Source organism: Pseudomyrmex gracilis, unplaced genomic scaffold (assembly GCF_002006095.1).
Source record: "Pseudomyrmex gracilis isolate BER0280 unplaced genomic scaffold, ASM200609v1 scaffold_125, whole genome shotgun sequence".
Taxonomy (NCBI): Eukaryota; Metazoa; Arthropoda; class Insecta; order Hymenoptera; family Formicidae; genus Pseudomyrmex; species Pseudomyrmex gracilis.
In genome coordinates, this window is record NW_018020709.1 from 6,146 (window position 1) to 24,467 (window position 18,322).

Consider the following 18,322-nt stretch of genomic DNA (forward strand, 5'->3'; position numbering starts at 1 on the left):
TATTTAGAGGATTTTCCTCTTAAAATAAGAAACTCTTCTTGGCGCCTATTTTAGTATAAAATATACTTAAAGTGAGTGGGATATCCTCAAAACAAGAATACAATTTTTTCGGTGCGCGCAAGAGAGACAGCGAAATTTCCGTACATCTATCTCTCGCTTGCAACGCTTTAACGCACCGCGAAGAAAATTCTTTTATTTCGTGTTCTGCCCGCAGAATGGACATCCTGCTCCGGGACATGAACGCGCCGTGGCGATGACAAGCCTGATCTTGGAGAACGCCGACTTGAATCGACTCTTTCCGAAATGCCGGCCTAGGGGCGGCCCACCCCCGGCCCCGGGGGCCTCCACGCAGAGCAGCCAGCAGCAGCCGCATGACAGCCCCTGCCAGACGGAGGCCACCGCTATCACCACCACCGCCACCGCCGCAACAGCCGCTGTTGTCACTATCGCCTCTACAAACACGTCGACAAGCGTCTCCGCGATATCGGACGACATGATCGACCTCGAGCGCGACACCCCCGACAGGCAAGTTAAACCGATTTAATCGGGGCGAGGCGATCGGGATAATCAAAAAAAAAAAAGGGAGGGAGGAGAGAAGAACAGCTCCGGAAAAAAGTCGCAGAGAAAAAAAAAACCGAATCCGATAATTTCTTGATCGATTTGGACACAGAAGACACAGAAAGTTGTTTTCCAAATAAAAAACAATTTGTATGTTACCGTGTGTATATAAATTGCAATTTGTTTGAAACAATTTATATACAATTGCAACTTTTGCCGCAGTGAATTCTCGATGTGTTATTTTTATTGCGTTGCGCTGTTCAACGTTGCGTGGACCTATTTTTAGACCCGACACGACTAGTTTACGTGTCTGGTTACGTGTTTGGTTTTATTTTTCTTTTTTTCTTTCTTTTTTTTTTTTTTTTATCTTACAATTATTCTTCTCAACATTCTCTCACGGAGAAATGTGAGATGAGACTTAATTGCTTAATAGAGGAGCTAGACGCGGGGCGCAGGTGTGCAAGATGATAAAATAAAACGGCGTTTTTCCTGAAGAAAAATTCAGGACGTAGTCCTGAATTTACGAGCACGCAAAGTGTTGTTCTCGTTTATTGCATAATTTTGCGAGTAATAAAATATTCGCGCGGGCCATTTAAAATATTTCAAATTTATGCCGGGATAAAAGACAACCGCGCGCGCAAACCGTCAAGCTCCTCCTCGCTCGTAGTAGTTACGATGCAACAGTGTTTGCGTGTAGTTACACGTTCCACCGTTTCAATCAACGGTACGAGAAAATACTTTGTGTTTTTCGCGTTTGTGTTTTTTTCTCGTGTTTTCTGTTTTTTTATTCTGTTTTTCATTCTCTTTTATTTTTGTTTTTTTTTTTAATTTGTGTTACACACTTTTTAACAATTGCCGATTGTTAAGAGTGTCAAGTTGCGTTCGTAGGTATAGAAAACGAGCGAATGGCAGAAAAAAATCAGGTTCGCTGTCCCGTAGGACGGCGAGCGTGGTGTCCGGTTTTACGGTCGAGGGCCAACTGCCGGCGCACACCGCGAAGCCGCTTTCGTCAAGCTCGTCCTCGGCGTCGGGACGTAGCGAGGACGCGCCGCAATATGGCAGCTTGCCGGGAAGCGATCATCAGGGACAATCGCAGCAGGACGACAGCGGACCCGAGGAGAGCCCCGTGTACATTCTCACCTCGGCCAAGGGAGGTCCCAGCTACAAACTTCGGGATTCGAGGTAACGAGGATTGTGTCATCGCGCGCGTCCAACGCGGAAACACAAAAGGAGGGACACAAAAAAAACAGCTTGCGCTCTCTCGAAGAAAATTATATAACAACCGACTCCTCGATGTGCTTTTTTCTCATCAGCGGGGGAAAAAAAAACGAACTACTTTGTACTCGCTTGTTTATTACGTCGGTCAATCATCAGTCGTAAAAAAAAAAAAAAAAATAAAATGCGTCAAGACATTTAAAAGATAGATAAAACGATTAAAAGTCAGAGTAAGAAAGATCAAAAGAGGTCTCTTGAACTTAAAGAGAGAGCGGAGAGAGAAATAAAGATTGAAATTATCGAGTCACAAACGGCCAACGAGAGAAGATCCGAGGGGCGCGAGCAATAAAACCGGGAGACCTTCGAGATACGAGAGACACTTGTGCACACACAAACCGCCGCGCGTTTACCCATTCCGGTGTATATATCTCTCTCTCACAACGTCGAAATCCGAGGCGTATACTTGGGCCGCGTTTGCGATGAAAACGCTCATCGGTTGAGACGGATGAAAGCCCATTTGATGTTTGGGTCTTTATGTATCTGTCCGTCAGTGGACACGAGCGGTCTAGTTTCGATAGCCGATACCGTCAGAGGTTTCACCCGGCTGTTGGCTCGACGAGTATCTCTCTTTCTCTCTCTCTCTCTCTCCTCGGCTCTAGTCGTCTACATGTATATTCAACGGGGCGTTAATTTCAAGCTTAATACCGGCGATATACTCGCGAGCGGAAATGTCACTCAAATACCAAGCTTCTCTCCCTCGCCTGCCATTAAACGCGTCGCGAGGAGAGAGGAGGCCGTGTGCCCGATATATATGTATACGTTATATAGAGCAAACAAGTCAATGGACTCTCGCGACAATGTGTGAATATAATCCCGCTTGGCAAACATTTTTCTTCCTCGCAAGTCGCGCGTTTTCCTCGTTACTGATAAAAAAGTCGCGGCGCTCAATGATGTTTTTCACCGGGCGCGGCATTCGAAGCTCCGGGGCTCCGCTTTAAGGTCCGATCCCCTCGGTCGCACACACACACACACACACACGAGAGCCGGTTGTGGTCACGCGTAATCTTTCTGCTCGTTACAAGCGTGACAATATTATCTCTCGCGGTATATATATATATATATATCTCTCTCGTATCTCTCTTCTCTCGAATTCCCTCTGCTGTTCGCAAACAAGTGCGAATTTGAATATATATGTTCAGAGACTCTTTTTTTATACGTAAGCGAGTTTTTACAAAAGTTTAGTTGAAATTTTTGTTTTAGCTCAATGCGGTTATTAAAACGCTCGTCACCTATCTTGAGATAGCGCGCGGCGCAGCTTTTATGTCACGCTTTTTTAACAACGTCAGAGGTGAGGAGACGAGTAAACTACGTTTGTGTGCGAATTGACAATTTACAATTTTGCGTCTAAGAATTCTATTATTGTTTCAATCGACACATCGGTAATTCGAGCGAAACTCATTTTATCGACGCAAGTGACAATCGGACGCCGTTTTATTTTCGGATCCACCAACGTTCGATCGCAAGAATTCGCACAGAGTCGGTTTCCACGCGCGAGAGAACACAGGTGGTTTATAATTATATATATATTTCAAATCGCTCGGCGAACGTGTCGGGAATTTTATTATACATATGTTTGATGTGAAAAACAATAAGTAAAGTCTTTATTTCTCTCGATTTTTGTTCGAAATAAACGCAGACGTTCGATACGAACAAGTTCCAATTTTAAATTACGTAATTTCACACGATTTATCGTCTTTCGTATTTCACGCGACTGTGCGCGCACGCACGAGAGCAGATTTATTTCCGTGCGCGTTTATTTATTTTTTATAACATTCATGTAATGCGCACCGAAAAAATTATATTCTTGTAAGTGGAAGATTTTATACTTAAAAAATCTTCTTCAAGATTTTAGATGATATTCTCTTCTGAAATTAAAAATATATTCTCTTTATTTTTAAGAATATATTCTTAATTTAAGAATATAGTCTTTTTCGCGATAGTGAGATATATATATGTTTTTCTAGAGAGGCTTTTTATATTCTAATCAGTATATATTCTTATCAATATTACTATTTAGAGGATTTTTCTCTTAAAATAAGAAACTCTTCTTGGCGCCTATTTTAGTATAAAATATACTTAAAGTAAGTGGGATATCTCTCTCCTTAAAACAAAAATACAATTTTTTCGGTGTACGTGTATATACATATACACCAAAAAAATTATATTCTTATAAGTAGATTTTATACTTAAAAAATCTTCTTCAAGATTTTAGATAATATTCTTCTGAAATTAAGAATATATTCTTTATTTAAGAATATAGTCTTTTTCGATAGTGAGATATATATATGTTTTTCTATAGAGGCTTTTTATATTCTAATCAGTATATATTCTTATCAATATATTACTATTTAGAGGATTTTCCTCTTAAAATAAGAAACTCTTCTTGGCGCCTATTTTAGTATAAAGAATACTTAAAGTGAGTGGGATATCCTCAAAACAAGAATACAATTTTTTCGATGTGCGTAATATTTTAAATTCACAACTGTGAGTGTATTTTTTTTTTTTTTTCACGCATTCGCGCGTAAAAATAAAGAGTCGCAACTTATCACAATATAATCCGATACATACGTTTCCCGCGATGTTGGTTTTTTGCCAGTCGACGAGATAAGGCCGCCGGGGAGTTAGTGCGCGTTTGAGAAATGATGACGATGAGAGCGCATCCAGATGGTCGGCGCGAGAGTTTACGGGCTTGAAAGTCGCGCCCGTTTTCTCATGCCTCTCACACGTTCTCTCCGTTCTCCGTGTGCGAGATCCTCGCAAAGTCGATCTCGTGTTTCGACGAGCAGTTTTCAATAAAAAAAAAAAAAATTTCAAGGTCGACGCGTCGTCGTTGCTTCCGCGACTGAAACAAATAGCGCGTGCAAAAATGTTACGTCGGTCGGGAAAAACGCGCACGAATTGAAAACAAACGTCGCGAATGTCAAAAATCATGGGTAACGCGCGCGCGTCACAGCTTTGGGGTTAACTCACCTGTCACGCGAGACGCGGCGTCGCGAATATATATTCCGTCGCTCTACCGACTGTTACTACGTGTACGTAAAAATTTTTTTTCACATTTCCTTCGCGCGATAAGGAAAAGCGAACTGTTATAACACGCGGTTTGCAAACACAGTCGTTAGAATCTGACGTCTCAGGATTTATAACCTGCTGTTTGAGGATTCTTATTGTTTTTGTCAACAAACACGTGTCTGTGTTTGTATATAGATTATTTTCCACAAGCAAATTTGCACAATTATTTTACTTTATTTTAAAACAAAATTAGAGAGAAATAAAACGTCTGGATTGTTTTAAATGCTCTCTTTCTCTCTCTCTGGGCCTAATGCTATTTTTAGAACACATGACACCTGTAAGAATGCCACTGTGATCTTACATATGTTCTCATTGTGAGAGACTATATTGGTAGTATATATTGATTAAATTTAATTGAGATGAGAGATTTGACATGTGTGTGTGTGTGTGTGTGTGTGTGTGTGTGTACATTCTTTCACCAGTTACAAAAGTTATTACAAGCGTGTAATGTTTGTTTGTTTTTGGTTTTTTGTACATCATGTAGAATTATAGAAATTGCTGGTGGTCGAGAAGTATTCTCACAAAGTCGAGTAAAGGTGTCAGCTAGGAAATCACGATTTCTGGCTGCGTCAAATTCAATAAATAACGAGGATATTCAAACTGACAATAAATTGTCAGTTAAGAAGAATAACAAATCTCCTGGTACGCAGACCATATGGGAATTGAGAAGCCGGTAATTATAGAATCTCTATAGTATAGCAGTCAACTGATTTTGTTTGTTTGTTTTCTTGAAGATATAACATTCATTTTGTTTTACAAATATTGTGTTTGATATATTGTGTTCTATTCAATCTGCTACGAATTTTCAGATGCGGCGAGACTAGAAAGCAACGCGCAAACCGGGAAGTAACAGAGACTGTGTTCGCCTCGGAGGTGCACTCGGTTCGTCGCAACCCGACGAAATCCATACTCGACTACGATTCTCCCAAGAGCAATCGTAGCAATCGTATAATTAATTACGATTCGATTTTAAATAGCAATAATGTAGAATACGCAGTACCGAAAAGTATTACCGATCTGGATTATGGATTACCAAAGAGTTGCATAGATTATCAGTCGAATCACAACACACCGGCGAGAAGTATGGCCATCGTTAGTGACGGTGAAGTTGTTGTTTTCGACGATATCGATGACAATTGGCAGGGTCTGCGATTGGATCTGGCGTCGAACAACACGAACCAAGTTACGACCAATCTGGATCTTGAGACGGACGATTCTCAGAGAGGTCGTATCGCGCCGGAACCACCGAGCTCCAGCGTCGGGAGCACACCTAGTCCAACAACGGCATATCACCGCAACACTTCGGAATTTTTCAAAGTAACGTCGCTTAAAAAATATAAATGTATCACATTTATATCAAAAAAAGAAAGAAAAAGAAAACAGCACGTTTGCAAAATACTTTGTGACTTTTTTTTGTAGGTTGTTACACCGGCGAGTGATTGCGAGGTGGATTCTCTTTCCCCGGAACGTAATCATAAAGTTGCGAGAGTCATCGGTGAATTGCCGATCGCTCAGTATTCCGGCAGCCCGAGACGTTATGGGGTGCGCGAAAATACCCAGCTTCCTAGCTTATTATCGTCGCCTTCGATGTACATGACACCAAGACCTGGTTTTCCTCAAAGAGTATTACCAACAACACCAAATCACAATGAGGTAAAACTGAAACAACAAAAAAAAAAAAAACTAATATACTTATATAGAGAATCTTTTTTATAGAAAATAGTAAACTTGTACAAGTTTCTAATATTTCATGAATTTATTTCGTACCTCAAGAAGGAAGAGACTTCTGCAGAAATCGTTGTAGACAAGACTGTGATAGAAAACACTAGCACCGAAGATCAGCCTGTAAATGCTTCAACTCCGTCACCAAAGGTCGAAGATGAGGAGGAAGACTCTTTGAAACCTACAACCTTACCTGCTGATAATATAAGCAGTCTTGTATCGCCAGGAGGTAGCACCTTCGACTATCTGTACGAATTTTCAGAGACGCGAAAAGTATTAGAAGAATTTTTCAAATGTCCGGCGCCGACGAAAGAAAAGGAGAACAGCATAGAAACTTTTCCTTTTCAAGTGAGTCTTTTGATAATTTAAAATTTTTACACTTTATATAATAAAAGAAATTCTCACATATGTGTTTATAAAATAACTTACGTTGTTATAAGAGAGTATAATTAGCAAGCTATTTTCTGTCATAAGGATCTCGATTATGAATTACGAAGACAAGGAGGTAGCGCATATGTTGGCCAACGGTTAGCCAGCGGTCCGCCGGCAACGGAAGAGGTTATGGTACATGAATCTCCTAAAAAGCAACGAGTAGAATTTCCACAAAATGTAAGTTTGAGAAAGGGTATATGAAGTAAAAAAAAATTAATCTCTCTCTCTCTCTCTCTCAAAACTTGTTTTGTTTCCTTCATCCAAAATCACATCAATCTGCTTCTGATGTCAATAAGCAGATGTCGCAGAAAAAAATTTGATGTTTATTTATGTATCTTCCAAATAATTCACTAAAGTAAATATCGTTATCGCGATATCATTGATAATCAATTTCAAAAAAATGTAACACCAATGGTTGGAATATGTTTACAAGCGGAGTTATATAGGTTATAAAATATATAGTTCATATATTTATAGATACACCGTCTGTTTTTAAAAATTGCACCAATTGTGACTGTGTGCTTGAAAAAAAAGCTTTACCACCATTTGAAACGCAGACGCGGTATTCAGTAAACATTCACGCTTAGTGTTTTTTGGTTTTTTTAGACAGGTGAACACGAAAACAACTTTTTAGACCTCTCTGTAGGTACTGGCAGCAGTGAGGATCTGGGAGAGACTGAGGTCGGTTTGCAAGTTGGACATTCGCGTAATTTTACGCTCAGTCCGGAGACGACCGATTGCGATAGCAATTGCGGCGACTTGGACAGTGAGGTGTCCCTCATGATGATGGATAATGAATTGATGCCCGCAAGCGGTCTTCTCGGATCGGTCGGCGATCTGGGAAACAATTCCGACTCGCTTAGAATATACACGAGCATGCCGGTGCTGGAGGACGGTCTGTCTAGCGGACACGCGAGCGACACCGACAACAACAATCCTACTGTGATGCTAATGAAGCGGCAAATAAACGAGATAGAAAAGGAACTTATACAGAGAACTCGTAACGATATGTTGGGCACCAATGAGAACGATTCCGGAAAGGACGTCAGTCTAAATGTAACAAAGGATATTTTACATACGCTGAAGACTACGTCTCCCGATCTGTTTATCGCGAAGAAGGAGAATTCGTACGACGCGAACGAGCTTCAACTCGACGGACTGGATCCACTGGGTACGCCGCCGCCACCGGCGCCTCAAGGAAGACAAAGTGTTACATTAGACGTAAACTGCGGAGAGGTGGAAGCGGCTATCAAAGACATCAGAATGGCGTTGCAAAGAACTAAAACTCTGCCTGTGAAGTCGCCGTCTGAAGAACCACCGGAGCCGAGCGTCAGTCCGATATGGATACCAAGGTATCTTAAGTTTCGTTTCGCGCGATCCAAGGGTATTCCAATTGTGTTGTTTCGGATATTATTTTGTTCTGATTTTCCATAGTTGCTATTGTAATTTATGTTTCTTTTTTTTTTTTTTTTTTTATCGCACGCGCTAAACATACGTTTGGGATACCCTTCGAGGGCCAATGCGTGTTGTTTTGCGTGTGAACGCATCTAACTAAGATGTAGTATAATGAACGGCAGGCGGAGAGTTTGTATGGAAAGCAATAGTGAGGAATCGGAAGCACGTCGCGTAGGTGACGAGGCTGACGTGGAGATCGAGGAATGCCCGGACGAAGAAGAGGCTGATACCGATCTAGAAACGGATCGGTTACTCGGACAGCAGAGAACGGACGATCAGGGATTTTACGACGACAAGGTGCGTATTCGACGAGTAAATTGTAAATTTCACTCGATCGTTATTATTGCTCTTTTTAAATCATCATCATTATACTTAATGGATCCTATTCCTTTTTATATTTAATGTCTTATTAAGCACGTATATACGAATCATATTCACGCACTTGAAAAGAAAGTCGTTGCAGGAACAACAATTTATATAATTTCGTACTAGGTAATAAATTGACGCGTGTCAATTAGTTTGTTTGAATTTTGAAAGAGAAAAACAGTATACAATAACATACCTACACATTTCCTCTGTATATGCTACGCAAGATTCACTGGTATATTGGTGTTCTTATTATTAAAAATATTGTCTTGGTGTTATGCAGGGGTGGAGGAAGCCTAAGTCTAGGACAATGTTACCATCAATGAATGCAAAAGTCGCTACTCCAAAGCAAACCCCTCCCAAAACCCTGAGTGTTGCCCCGATAGAAACGCTAGCGCCTTCCGAGCCCATACCCTCTACGTCTACCTCGATCTCTCCACCGCCCGTAGTATCTGTTATACAATCGCCGTCTTCTAACGAGTGCGAAGTAACCACTCCCGCGCAACCCACATCGAGTCCGCAGAAGACCCCAGTCAAAAACTCTCCTTCATCCCCACAGAGCCTCAAGGAATCTAACAACAAGGTGAAAAAGGTGCCTTATCAAGTGCATACCACGGAATCTAATTTTTTTTTTTTTTTTCTTAGAGACTATAATCTAGATGTCTAGATGTTGCGAGATAGCACATTATTGGTGCATGACAACGCTATCTTTCTGTTGCTATAAAACGAAACGTACTTTCTAATCACGCTTGAGCACTGTGTGTTTACATTAAAGCACGCCGTTTTTAAATCAATGTTGAGGAAAAGACAATATACCTTTGTTCTCACATTGTTCAATGCGAATGTTATTTGAAAAAACGCTATCTGTTTTCGAACAGTAATATGTTTTAAGCTGATATATAATTTTGTTTTACCGAAAAAGAGATTTAATTCTCTCTTTGGCATTACCCACCCCAATTACTTTAATTTTGAGTACCGCTTATTGCTTATTATGCTTATTTAACTTTCTGTTTGATCTAATATTAAAAAAATTTCAAAATACGAAAAATTTCAAACGATTTTAGTTACATCTTTTACATTTACGTTTGTAAGAGTTAAAAACACCCAGAAATTGTAAAAAATGATGGATGTTTCGTATAGTCTATCTACATATTTTACAACCATATAATTTATTCATATATACGATTCGGTGAAACGCAGATTCATTGTTAATTAGTTACGTTACATGACAGTTACTTGCATGTGTTAGCATTTATTCAACAGTCTCAATAATTACACATGTGACATTTTCAATTGTTACTTTATTATTTTATTAAAGTCACATTCTCTGAGTCTCATCGGACATAAAATGCTATTATGCTTTTTCTTTTTTCCAGGATAAGGAAGGAAAGAAAAAGAGTAGGAACAAAGAAGGTATCGTCATGTGTTCTCTTATCGCTGTCAAAAAAAACATTTTTATATTTTTCAAAATTTCTTTTCTCGTATTGATTAATGAGTTAGTTTTTTCAAGTAATTAACTAAGTACCATCGTTACATTATTAACATTAAAAAATCTATATAACAATATACTTATATTACTTACGTATATATTAATATAATATTTCTTTCTCTGCTTTCCCTTAATGCTTGATTGGATTTATAAATTCGACATCTCTACTTCTTAATCGCTTATACACGGTAGGTACATGATCTCTCTTTAAAAATTTTATATACGCTACTTAAAAATTACTATTAACATCATTAAATCTTTATCGATGTTTTTCGATTGTCTATCTAGTTGCAATGTTGTGCAAAATAATTTTGATAGAGCATTGATTTTTGTTTTGTTCAATACTTGCATATATCAAAGAAGCGTGTATCGTACATTTTTTTAGACTATTTTAAAAAAACGTGTACTACTCAAGTATAACATCTTTAAATCAGATAATAGCGCTTTCGTTTTGTATATCCTGATAAGAATGGTAATTCACGTTGATAACGACAATTTTATTCATACAATGTCATAAATATCTCACAATCTCCCGCGCTTTGATATTCTATCAAAGTGGCTGCGCCATTTCGAATGTACAATTGCTCATATTACGTTTCCGTGTCATCAATCAATCTTTAGTCGGTGTGAGATATGTGTAATTCGGTGTTAAAGACAATTTATAATAAAAGTGAAAAAATTCAAATTTCTCACACGCGATGATATAAATACAATTATTAAGATGGAACTTTCTAACAGTAGCTGGAAAATTTGATAAAAAANAAACAAAAAAAAAAAAAACACTCCGGTCCCCGAGATGCAATGTCTTCCGTTAGGCTGTCAAAAAATTTCTTCGAACACGTAGCTGTATTCGGCACGTTAAATTACAAGAAAAATGAGATTCAAAGTTCTAAGTGGTTTCTGTCTGTGGCACTTCCAGATTTATTGGACGATCCTTCAGTGTTAATCGAGGGTGTCTTGTTCCGAGCGAGGTATTTAGGATCCACGCAATTAGTATGCGAGGGTCAGCCTACGAAGTCGACCCGAATGTGTCAAGCGGAGGAAGCCGTTTCCAGAATAAAGGTACATTATGTAGAAAATATCTTCTTTTCTGATTGTCATGTCATCACCAGACAAAAAATGATGTAATTTTTTTTTATATACATATATTTGTGAGTTACAAGAGGATATATGAATGTGTATATCTACGATTGCATATACAGATATATGTGTATAAAGATGCACAATTTTATATATCTAGGGTATATACAAACCAGAATAAAGTAGATAGACACTCGATGTACGCGGTCGGACACAAGTTTTTCTTCTCTTCACATCGCAATCTTCGCTGCTGACACTAATTCCCTTCCACAATGCGATACGCGCGCAGCGCTGTTAATATTATTCAGCAAGCTATTGGAAGAGGCGCAGTCGAGAAATAAAAAAAAAAAAAAAGAAAATATCTTACAAATATTTCTTTTGACCAACGTATATCGAGAGTCTATATGTGAGAACACATAGTTTTTTTTTCTAAAGATTTGCGAAGAAGCGTTGAAAGAGAAAGATATTATTGAAGTACAATTTTTGAATTATCAAGTGTGACGTAAGTCTCACTTGCAAAATTTTCATATATATATATTATTTTTCCTAGAGAATGTTTTTGTTCTAAAGAACATTTAACTACTAATTAAGTAAGCATATTGTGATATCTAATAGATAATGCATTCTTGTACAAATGACATGTTTCGATCTGTTTAGATTAGAAAATCAAGTTTGAAAGGTGCATATATATATATATATTATATAGTTGAAAAGAAACATGTATACGTTTTAGAATCTCTATATATTGTGTATACATATTGACTATAAATAGATGTTTTAAATAAGATTTTTGAATTAACTTAATCCACTCAAGAGTATATATAAATCGGATATTTTAGAAAAAAATCTCTTAGAGAGAGAGTGTAAAATTTTTTCCCACAGGGACCCACTCTAGAATAAAATAACAAAATAATAACGAAATTAGCAGCATGCTCTGAATGCTTTTATACTATTTTGATTTGCTACTTAATTTGTAGTAAACAACAACGCAATATTCTCATCTGCAATAATGTATTTCTATGTTGAAATTTTTAACTTTTTGAGGACTGTTGAAATAATAATATTTATCTCGACATCATCGCGCATCAAGAGTTAAAAAAAAAAATTAAAAAATATTGTAAAAAAAATATTGGAAGGAATTTATTTATGTCTTGGAAAGCGCGTCTTTTTTTGGTCGAGTGTAAAATATTTCGAGACTGTTGCTTCTTTGAGATCCGTCCAATTCACCTCAAATGGTTAAAATGCTGAAATCTTGAATAATTTTTAGTTAAACCTGAGAGTTTTCTGTAGGAAAGAGTACTGTCCGTTTTTTATAAATCGTGTCTCAAGACTCGTTTATCGACTTCAACTTCGCAAATATAAACGAATGTGTTGCGAGATTTCAGTTATACTTAACATACTCTCCTTATATATATATATATATATATATAGAAGACAAATTGCGTTCAGAACATACCTATATCATATAATTTCTGTTCTGATATTTCATATCTTCACTGATAACATAAACTGCGACATACTCTCTTTTTTTTTTTTTTCTTCAATTAATCTGTATATAATTTCAATGTTAGTTAATCTCTCAAGAAAACTGTCAATATTATCAAGTGAAACAAAACAGTAAATTCTTTCCTCCTGCTCTTAGGTTCTGCTCATGAGTAATCACAAACATCAGCATTTAGATAACATCTCTTCCTCACTTGTGTGACCTTATGTATGGAATTATACTAGTGAATTCACTTTGCTCAGTGACTGCAAAGCTGGTTATCATTTTTTTGAATTCAGTTTTCTTCCGGAGGAGAATCTGAATGCTGATTTCTGTCTATAACTATCTGATAGAATTAATCTGAATATAACTGTGAACTGGCCGTTGTGCAAAGAGGCCTGAATGTTTCAGTGTAGCGTCCCCCTTCCTCATATCACCAACACCATCACCACCACCAACCACCACCATCACCACCACCACCTGACCACCGAACACTGTCATCTTCTCAGTGTAACTTTGATGTGATTTTGTGTGTGTCTGTCAATCTTTTGTCTGTCTCTCTTTCTCTTTCTCTTTATTTTTGCGAATAAATTTTTTTTTTTTTTTATGTAACATATCTATTGTCCGCTTGCTACATTTTTGCTTTCCTTTTAGATTCTCTCGATCTCGGTACAATAATTTATTTATTTACGCACACGAAAAAGTCGTTACACACGCGGAAAGTAATGGTCTACTCAATAACTGCGCTTAACATTTTTCTAGATTGAGAAACTTGCTGTCAGTAAAAGAGGAAGAAAACTTCATAAAAAGCAAATCTAGAATAACATCGACAAGGACTTGATGAAAAAATACCAGAGACACAAGTTAAAGCAAATTTCTGCGGGATTGACAAATTCATAAAAAATATCGACTAACTTGTGTATTGAAAAAAAAAAAAAAAAAAAAAAAAACCAAGAGGTACAAATGAAAATCGATAATCAAATTATGACATTTTTAATATGACAGTATATATCCTGCAAGATTGAACGTAATTGAACTATATATACAGTTGTCATAGACAACTTTAAAGATTTTTATGATACCTATATCTTTTTTATTGTAGCATGAAGTAAAGTCTCTTAGTTGAGTAGACCAGGGATTGCGGAAGCGAGAAAAACGTTTTTGTATCGTTGCAAGAATATATTTTAGTTACACTATTTCAAAAAAAAACTATTTCGAAATCGTTTTCGTGATTGAGTGACCTTAAAACTAATTTTCGAATGTATATTTAACGTATATATATATATAAAGATTGAAAGAGGATAGAGTTTCAATCTGATTTTCTATCAGAAACGCATGCAATATATTATTTTTCGCAATTGCAAGGCTGCTAAACAATGCTGTAGTATATATACACAAATACGATAAGAAAATACAGTTTATATTCAACTTTTGTAATAATATATTACCGAAATGTTTTAAATGTAGCTTTTTAATCAGCAATTTTGCGTTCCTATTTTGTAATTTCAAATAGCGCTGGCAAGAGAATCTTTTTCTTACGCTTGCACTTAAATCAATTTACAAAAAAAAAACAACTCCTTTAAAATTGAATCGAAATTATTGTTTATCGCCAAAAACAATCAATATTTTTACACGCTATGTAGTTTATATTCTTCTGATTCTCTGCACATCGAATACGATTGGCTTGAATCGACAAAGAACTTAATTGCTTGTCGCAACAATAAATTTTCCTTGCTTTGAGTTCTGAGTTGCTGAATACGAGATATTTAGAAAGAGTTATGTCTTCCACGAGTATATCGTTATTATGTTTTGAAAATTGTTTACACAAACAGCAGCGATTCCGGTGTATACATGTTTGTTTTTAATGACTTTCGCAACATATGCTTTTGCACGTTGCACAGCTTCTGAACATCGTGAGCTTGTTTCGAGGGCAATACCGCACAACGAAGGTCGCATCAGTAAAAACTCGCAAAAATTTGTATGCTACTTGAAAGTAACTTATTTTATTGTATGTGAATGATGACTTGACTCGGTATATACGATAGAGAAAAAAACACGAAGCATGTGACCACTGTGCATAAGAGACGTAAAGCCGTGTTTTTATAAACTGTGATTGTGTTAGCAACTCAAGAACTCATGTGTGAACATTGGCTCTTTGCCTCTCGTTCTGTACGGTGGTGCGTGGCAATGTGACTAGCAAGAGCCTTTGTTTGTTTGTTTGTTTGGCGCGTGCATAACGGAAGGATGATGGGCCAGTGCCGATGCAGGCAACACTCTTAAACTATAGGGGGCAGCATGGGTATGGTCGCTGCAGCATTGCCTCGCAAGGAAGCCTAGAGGAAGACGAATGCGACTCGAGCGAAGAACTTATAGGAAGCGCTTCTGGTGGGGGCCAGTCCGCCGAGTCGCACGCGCTTGGGGCCCAGCCGAAACTGGCCCCGATCAGTGGCTGCTTGGGGTCCACAACCGTTTTCAGACTACAATTTCTTGGGTCGGTGGAGGTGGAAGAGGAAGGGGGACGTAAACGGCGTAAGCGCCTTAAGAACCACATGGTGGAAGAGGCCGTGACAAAAATCAAGGTCCGCCCTCATTGCCCTTCATCCTCCAAGACAACTCTCCTTCGTTCTGTAAAGTCCGACCGACTGCCCTTTTAAATCTTTCAAAAGGGCAGTAGCTCGTATCATATCTCTCACATCCTTCTATTAATTTACATACATATATATATATATACATATATGTATATGTATATATATATATATATATATATATATATATATAAATATCTTGTCAGCTTCATATACTTTTATTTTACTTGACCAAAAAACCCGCACCCGCAGTTTTTCATAATGCATAAAAACTTTTGGGTTCTTATTCCTCACTTTTTACCCACATGATACAATGCACACTCTTTTATATAATTATATAAACAACGAGTCTCACACGGAAGTTAGATATTGCTCAAAAAACATTTATAGGCAGTTTTGCTTCTATCTTTCAAACTCTCAGGTTTGTTACGTATAGCGTGTCGTTTTACAATGATTATGCTTAAACTTTTATATACAGTTCATCATATTGTGCACTATTTACTTACTTTTTATTAGTGATTAAGCGTGATTGTGTCCGTTTGAACTAATATATATAACAAGATATACTCGAACATGTATTTCTAATTAATTACTTGTTATCTCTACTTTCTTCTTTTTTTTTTTGTCACACATGCTGCTTTCTCATGACAGGCGTTGGTATGTATGAAATGACATTTATACAGAATTTTTTTTTGATGCAAAAGTTTTTTCTGAAAAAAAAAACAAAAACAAAAACATGCGTTGTGTGTGTTGATGATCGCCAGGCACCAGACGGTGACACTCAGCCGAGCACGGAGGTAGATCTCTTTATCTCCACGGAAAAGATCATGGTTCTCAACACCGATCTCAAAGAGATCATGATGGATCACGCGTTGCGCACGATCTCGTACATAGCGGATATCGGTGATCTCGTGGTGTTGATGGCGCGGCGACGTTTCGTACCTCACGAAATGGAAGAGGTGCCGAAAATAAATCGAACTCCGAAGATGATTTGCCACGTTTTCGAGAGCGAAGAGGCTCAATTCATAGCACAAAGTATCGGACAAGCATTCCAAGTAGCGTACATGGAGTTCCTAAAGGCAAACGGAATAGAAGACCATAGTTTTGTTAAGGAAATGGATTATCAGGAGGTGCTCAATTCGCAAGAGATATTCGGCGACGAGTTGCAGATGTTCGCCAAGAAAGAGATGCAGAAAGAGGTATTGACGGCGAAAACTTTGTTTTTACTTTACATTTCAATTTTTTTTAATCTTGCAAGTTAATATATCGGAATCTCAACATTCTGCTGTGCTTTTTTTTTTTTCCCGACACACAGGTGGTGGTGCCGAAAGCGAAGGGCGAGATCCTCGGGGTCGTAATCGTTGAGTCTGGGTGGGGCTCGATGCTGCCAACCGTAGTAATAGCGAATTTAGCACCGGCCGGTGCCGCCGCTCGTTGCGGACAACTTAACATTGGCGATCAGATAATAGCAATTAACGGTGTATCATTAGTCGGCTTGCCTTTATCAACGTGTCAGACTTACATAAAGAATTCGAAGAATCAAACGGTCGTTAAACTGACTGTTGTGCCGTGCGCACCCGTTGTCGAAGTGAAAATCAAGAGACCTGACACGAAATATCAGTTAGGATTTAGTGTACAGAACGGAGTGATATGTAGTCTATTGAGAGGTGGTATCGCCGAGCGGGGTGGCGTACGGGTGGGACATAGAATAATTGAAATCAATAATCAGAGTGTTGTTGCTGTACCGCACGAAAAGATTGTTAATCTTCTGGCTACGTCAGTGGGAGAGGTATGTGTGAGATGCTTTTTTTTTTTATCGAAACAAGAATATAATTTTCGAAAAGGGATGATGATGTGTGACAGAATCGAAATTCTCATTCTCTGTTTTAGATTTTGATGAAAACAATGCCCACGTCGATGTTTAGGTTGTTAACCGGCCAGGAGTCTCCGGTGTACATATAAAAAAAGCGTTCAGTTGCCTGGCTGAGATGCGTAGTGAACAGACAATACATCCGCCATCCACTACCATACTATCTTGCTACATTATATCTTTATTGTACAGGTTATATTCTATATCGCAAATCGCTTTGTGTTTCGATTCTTATGGGGACGATTCTATGACATTCACCAGCTCCTGCTTAGAAAGAGAAAAAAAAAAAAACAAGACTACATAGGTACGTCGCAGAAAAAACGTTACTAAATATTTACTCAAGCATAATTTATACAATTATCAATTACATTACATATACGTATGATATACTAAACTAATGAGATTCTCTGTAACGCATATATATATATGTTCACTGAAATTCAGCGTGCTATTTTTTCTAATATGTATACATATACATACATATATATACATATATATATATATATATATATAATATATATATTTCTTACATAACGCCGTACATAATTTAATTTAATCCGCGTCTGTAAACTGTATAATAAAACCAAAAAAAAAAAAAAAAAAAAAAAAAAGGCTAAAATCGCCGAAATTTTTCAATGCGTTTCGATTTGTTAAATGCGCCCTCGACAGAAGGCGACAGAAGGGAAAATTATTGGCTTTTAATACGCAACGCTGGATGTTATAGAGAATCGCATTATTCACGCCAAGGAGAGAAGAATAGGTGATGCAAATAATGCAGTTGCACATGATTATAAATAGCACAAAGCTCTTTACCAACAGCTGGAGTAGAGCTGGAACTGTATATTACGTAGTTTAATGACGTAGTAATATTTATAAAAAGGATCTCCCCTCTCTATCTCTCGTGGAGGTACTTTAAGCTAAAAAAAAAAAAAAAAAAA

The 18,322-nt window shown here is 37.7% G+C and overlaps 1 protein-coding gene across 1 annotated transcript; it reads left to right on the forward strand.

Annotated features, from left to right (window-relative positions):
• Positions 1-214: 214 nt before the first annotated feature.
• LOC109856598 lies at positions 215-17,675 on the forward strand (the record flags this gene model as incomplete). Its single annotated transcript, XM_020432050.1, has 17 exons — positions 215-525; positions 1,447-1,740; positions 5,387-5,575; positions 5,712-6,219; positions 6,322-6,555; positions 6,676-6,972; positions 7,099-7,233; positions 7,663-8,408; positions 8,634-8,808; positions 9,161-9,460; positions 10,254-10,290; positions 11,286-11,428; positions 15,173-15,508; positions 16,166-16,171; positions 16,279-16,713; positions 16,830-17,303; positions 17,405-17,675. Coding segments are annotated over 17 exons (4,692 nt in total), but the record flags the coding sequence as incomplete, so codon positions are not given.
• Between the last annotated feature and the right edge of the window lie 647 nt (positions 17,676-18,322).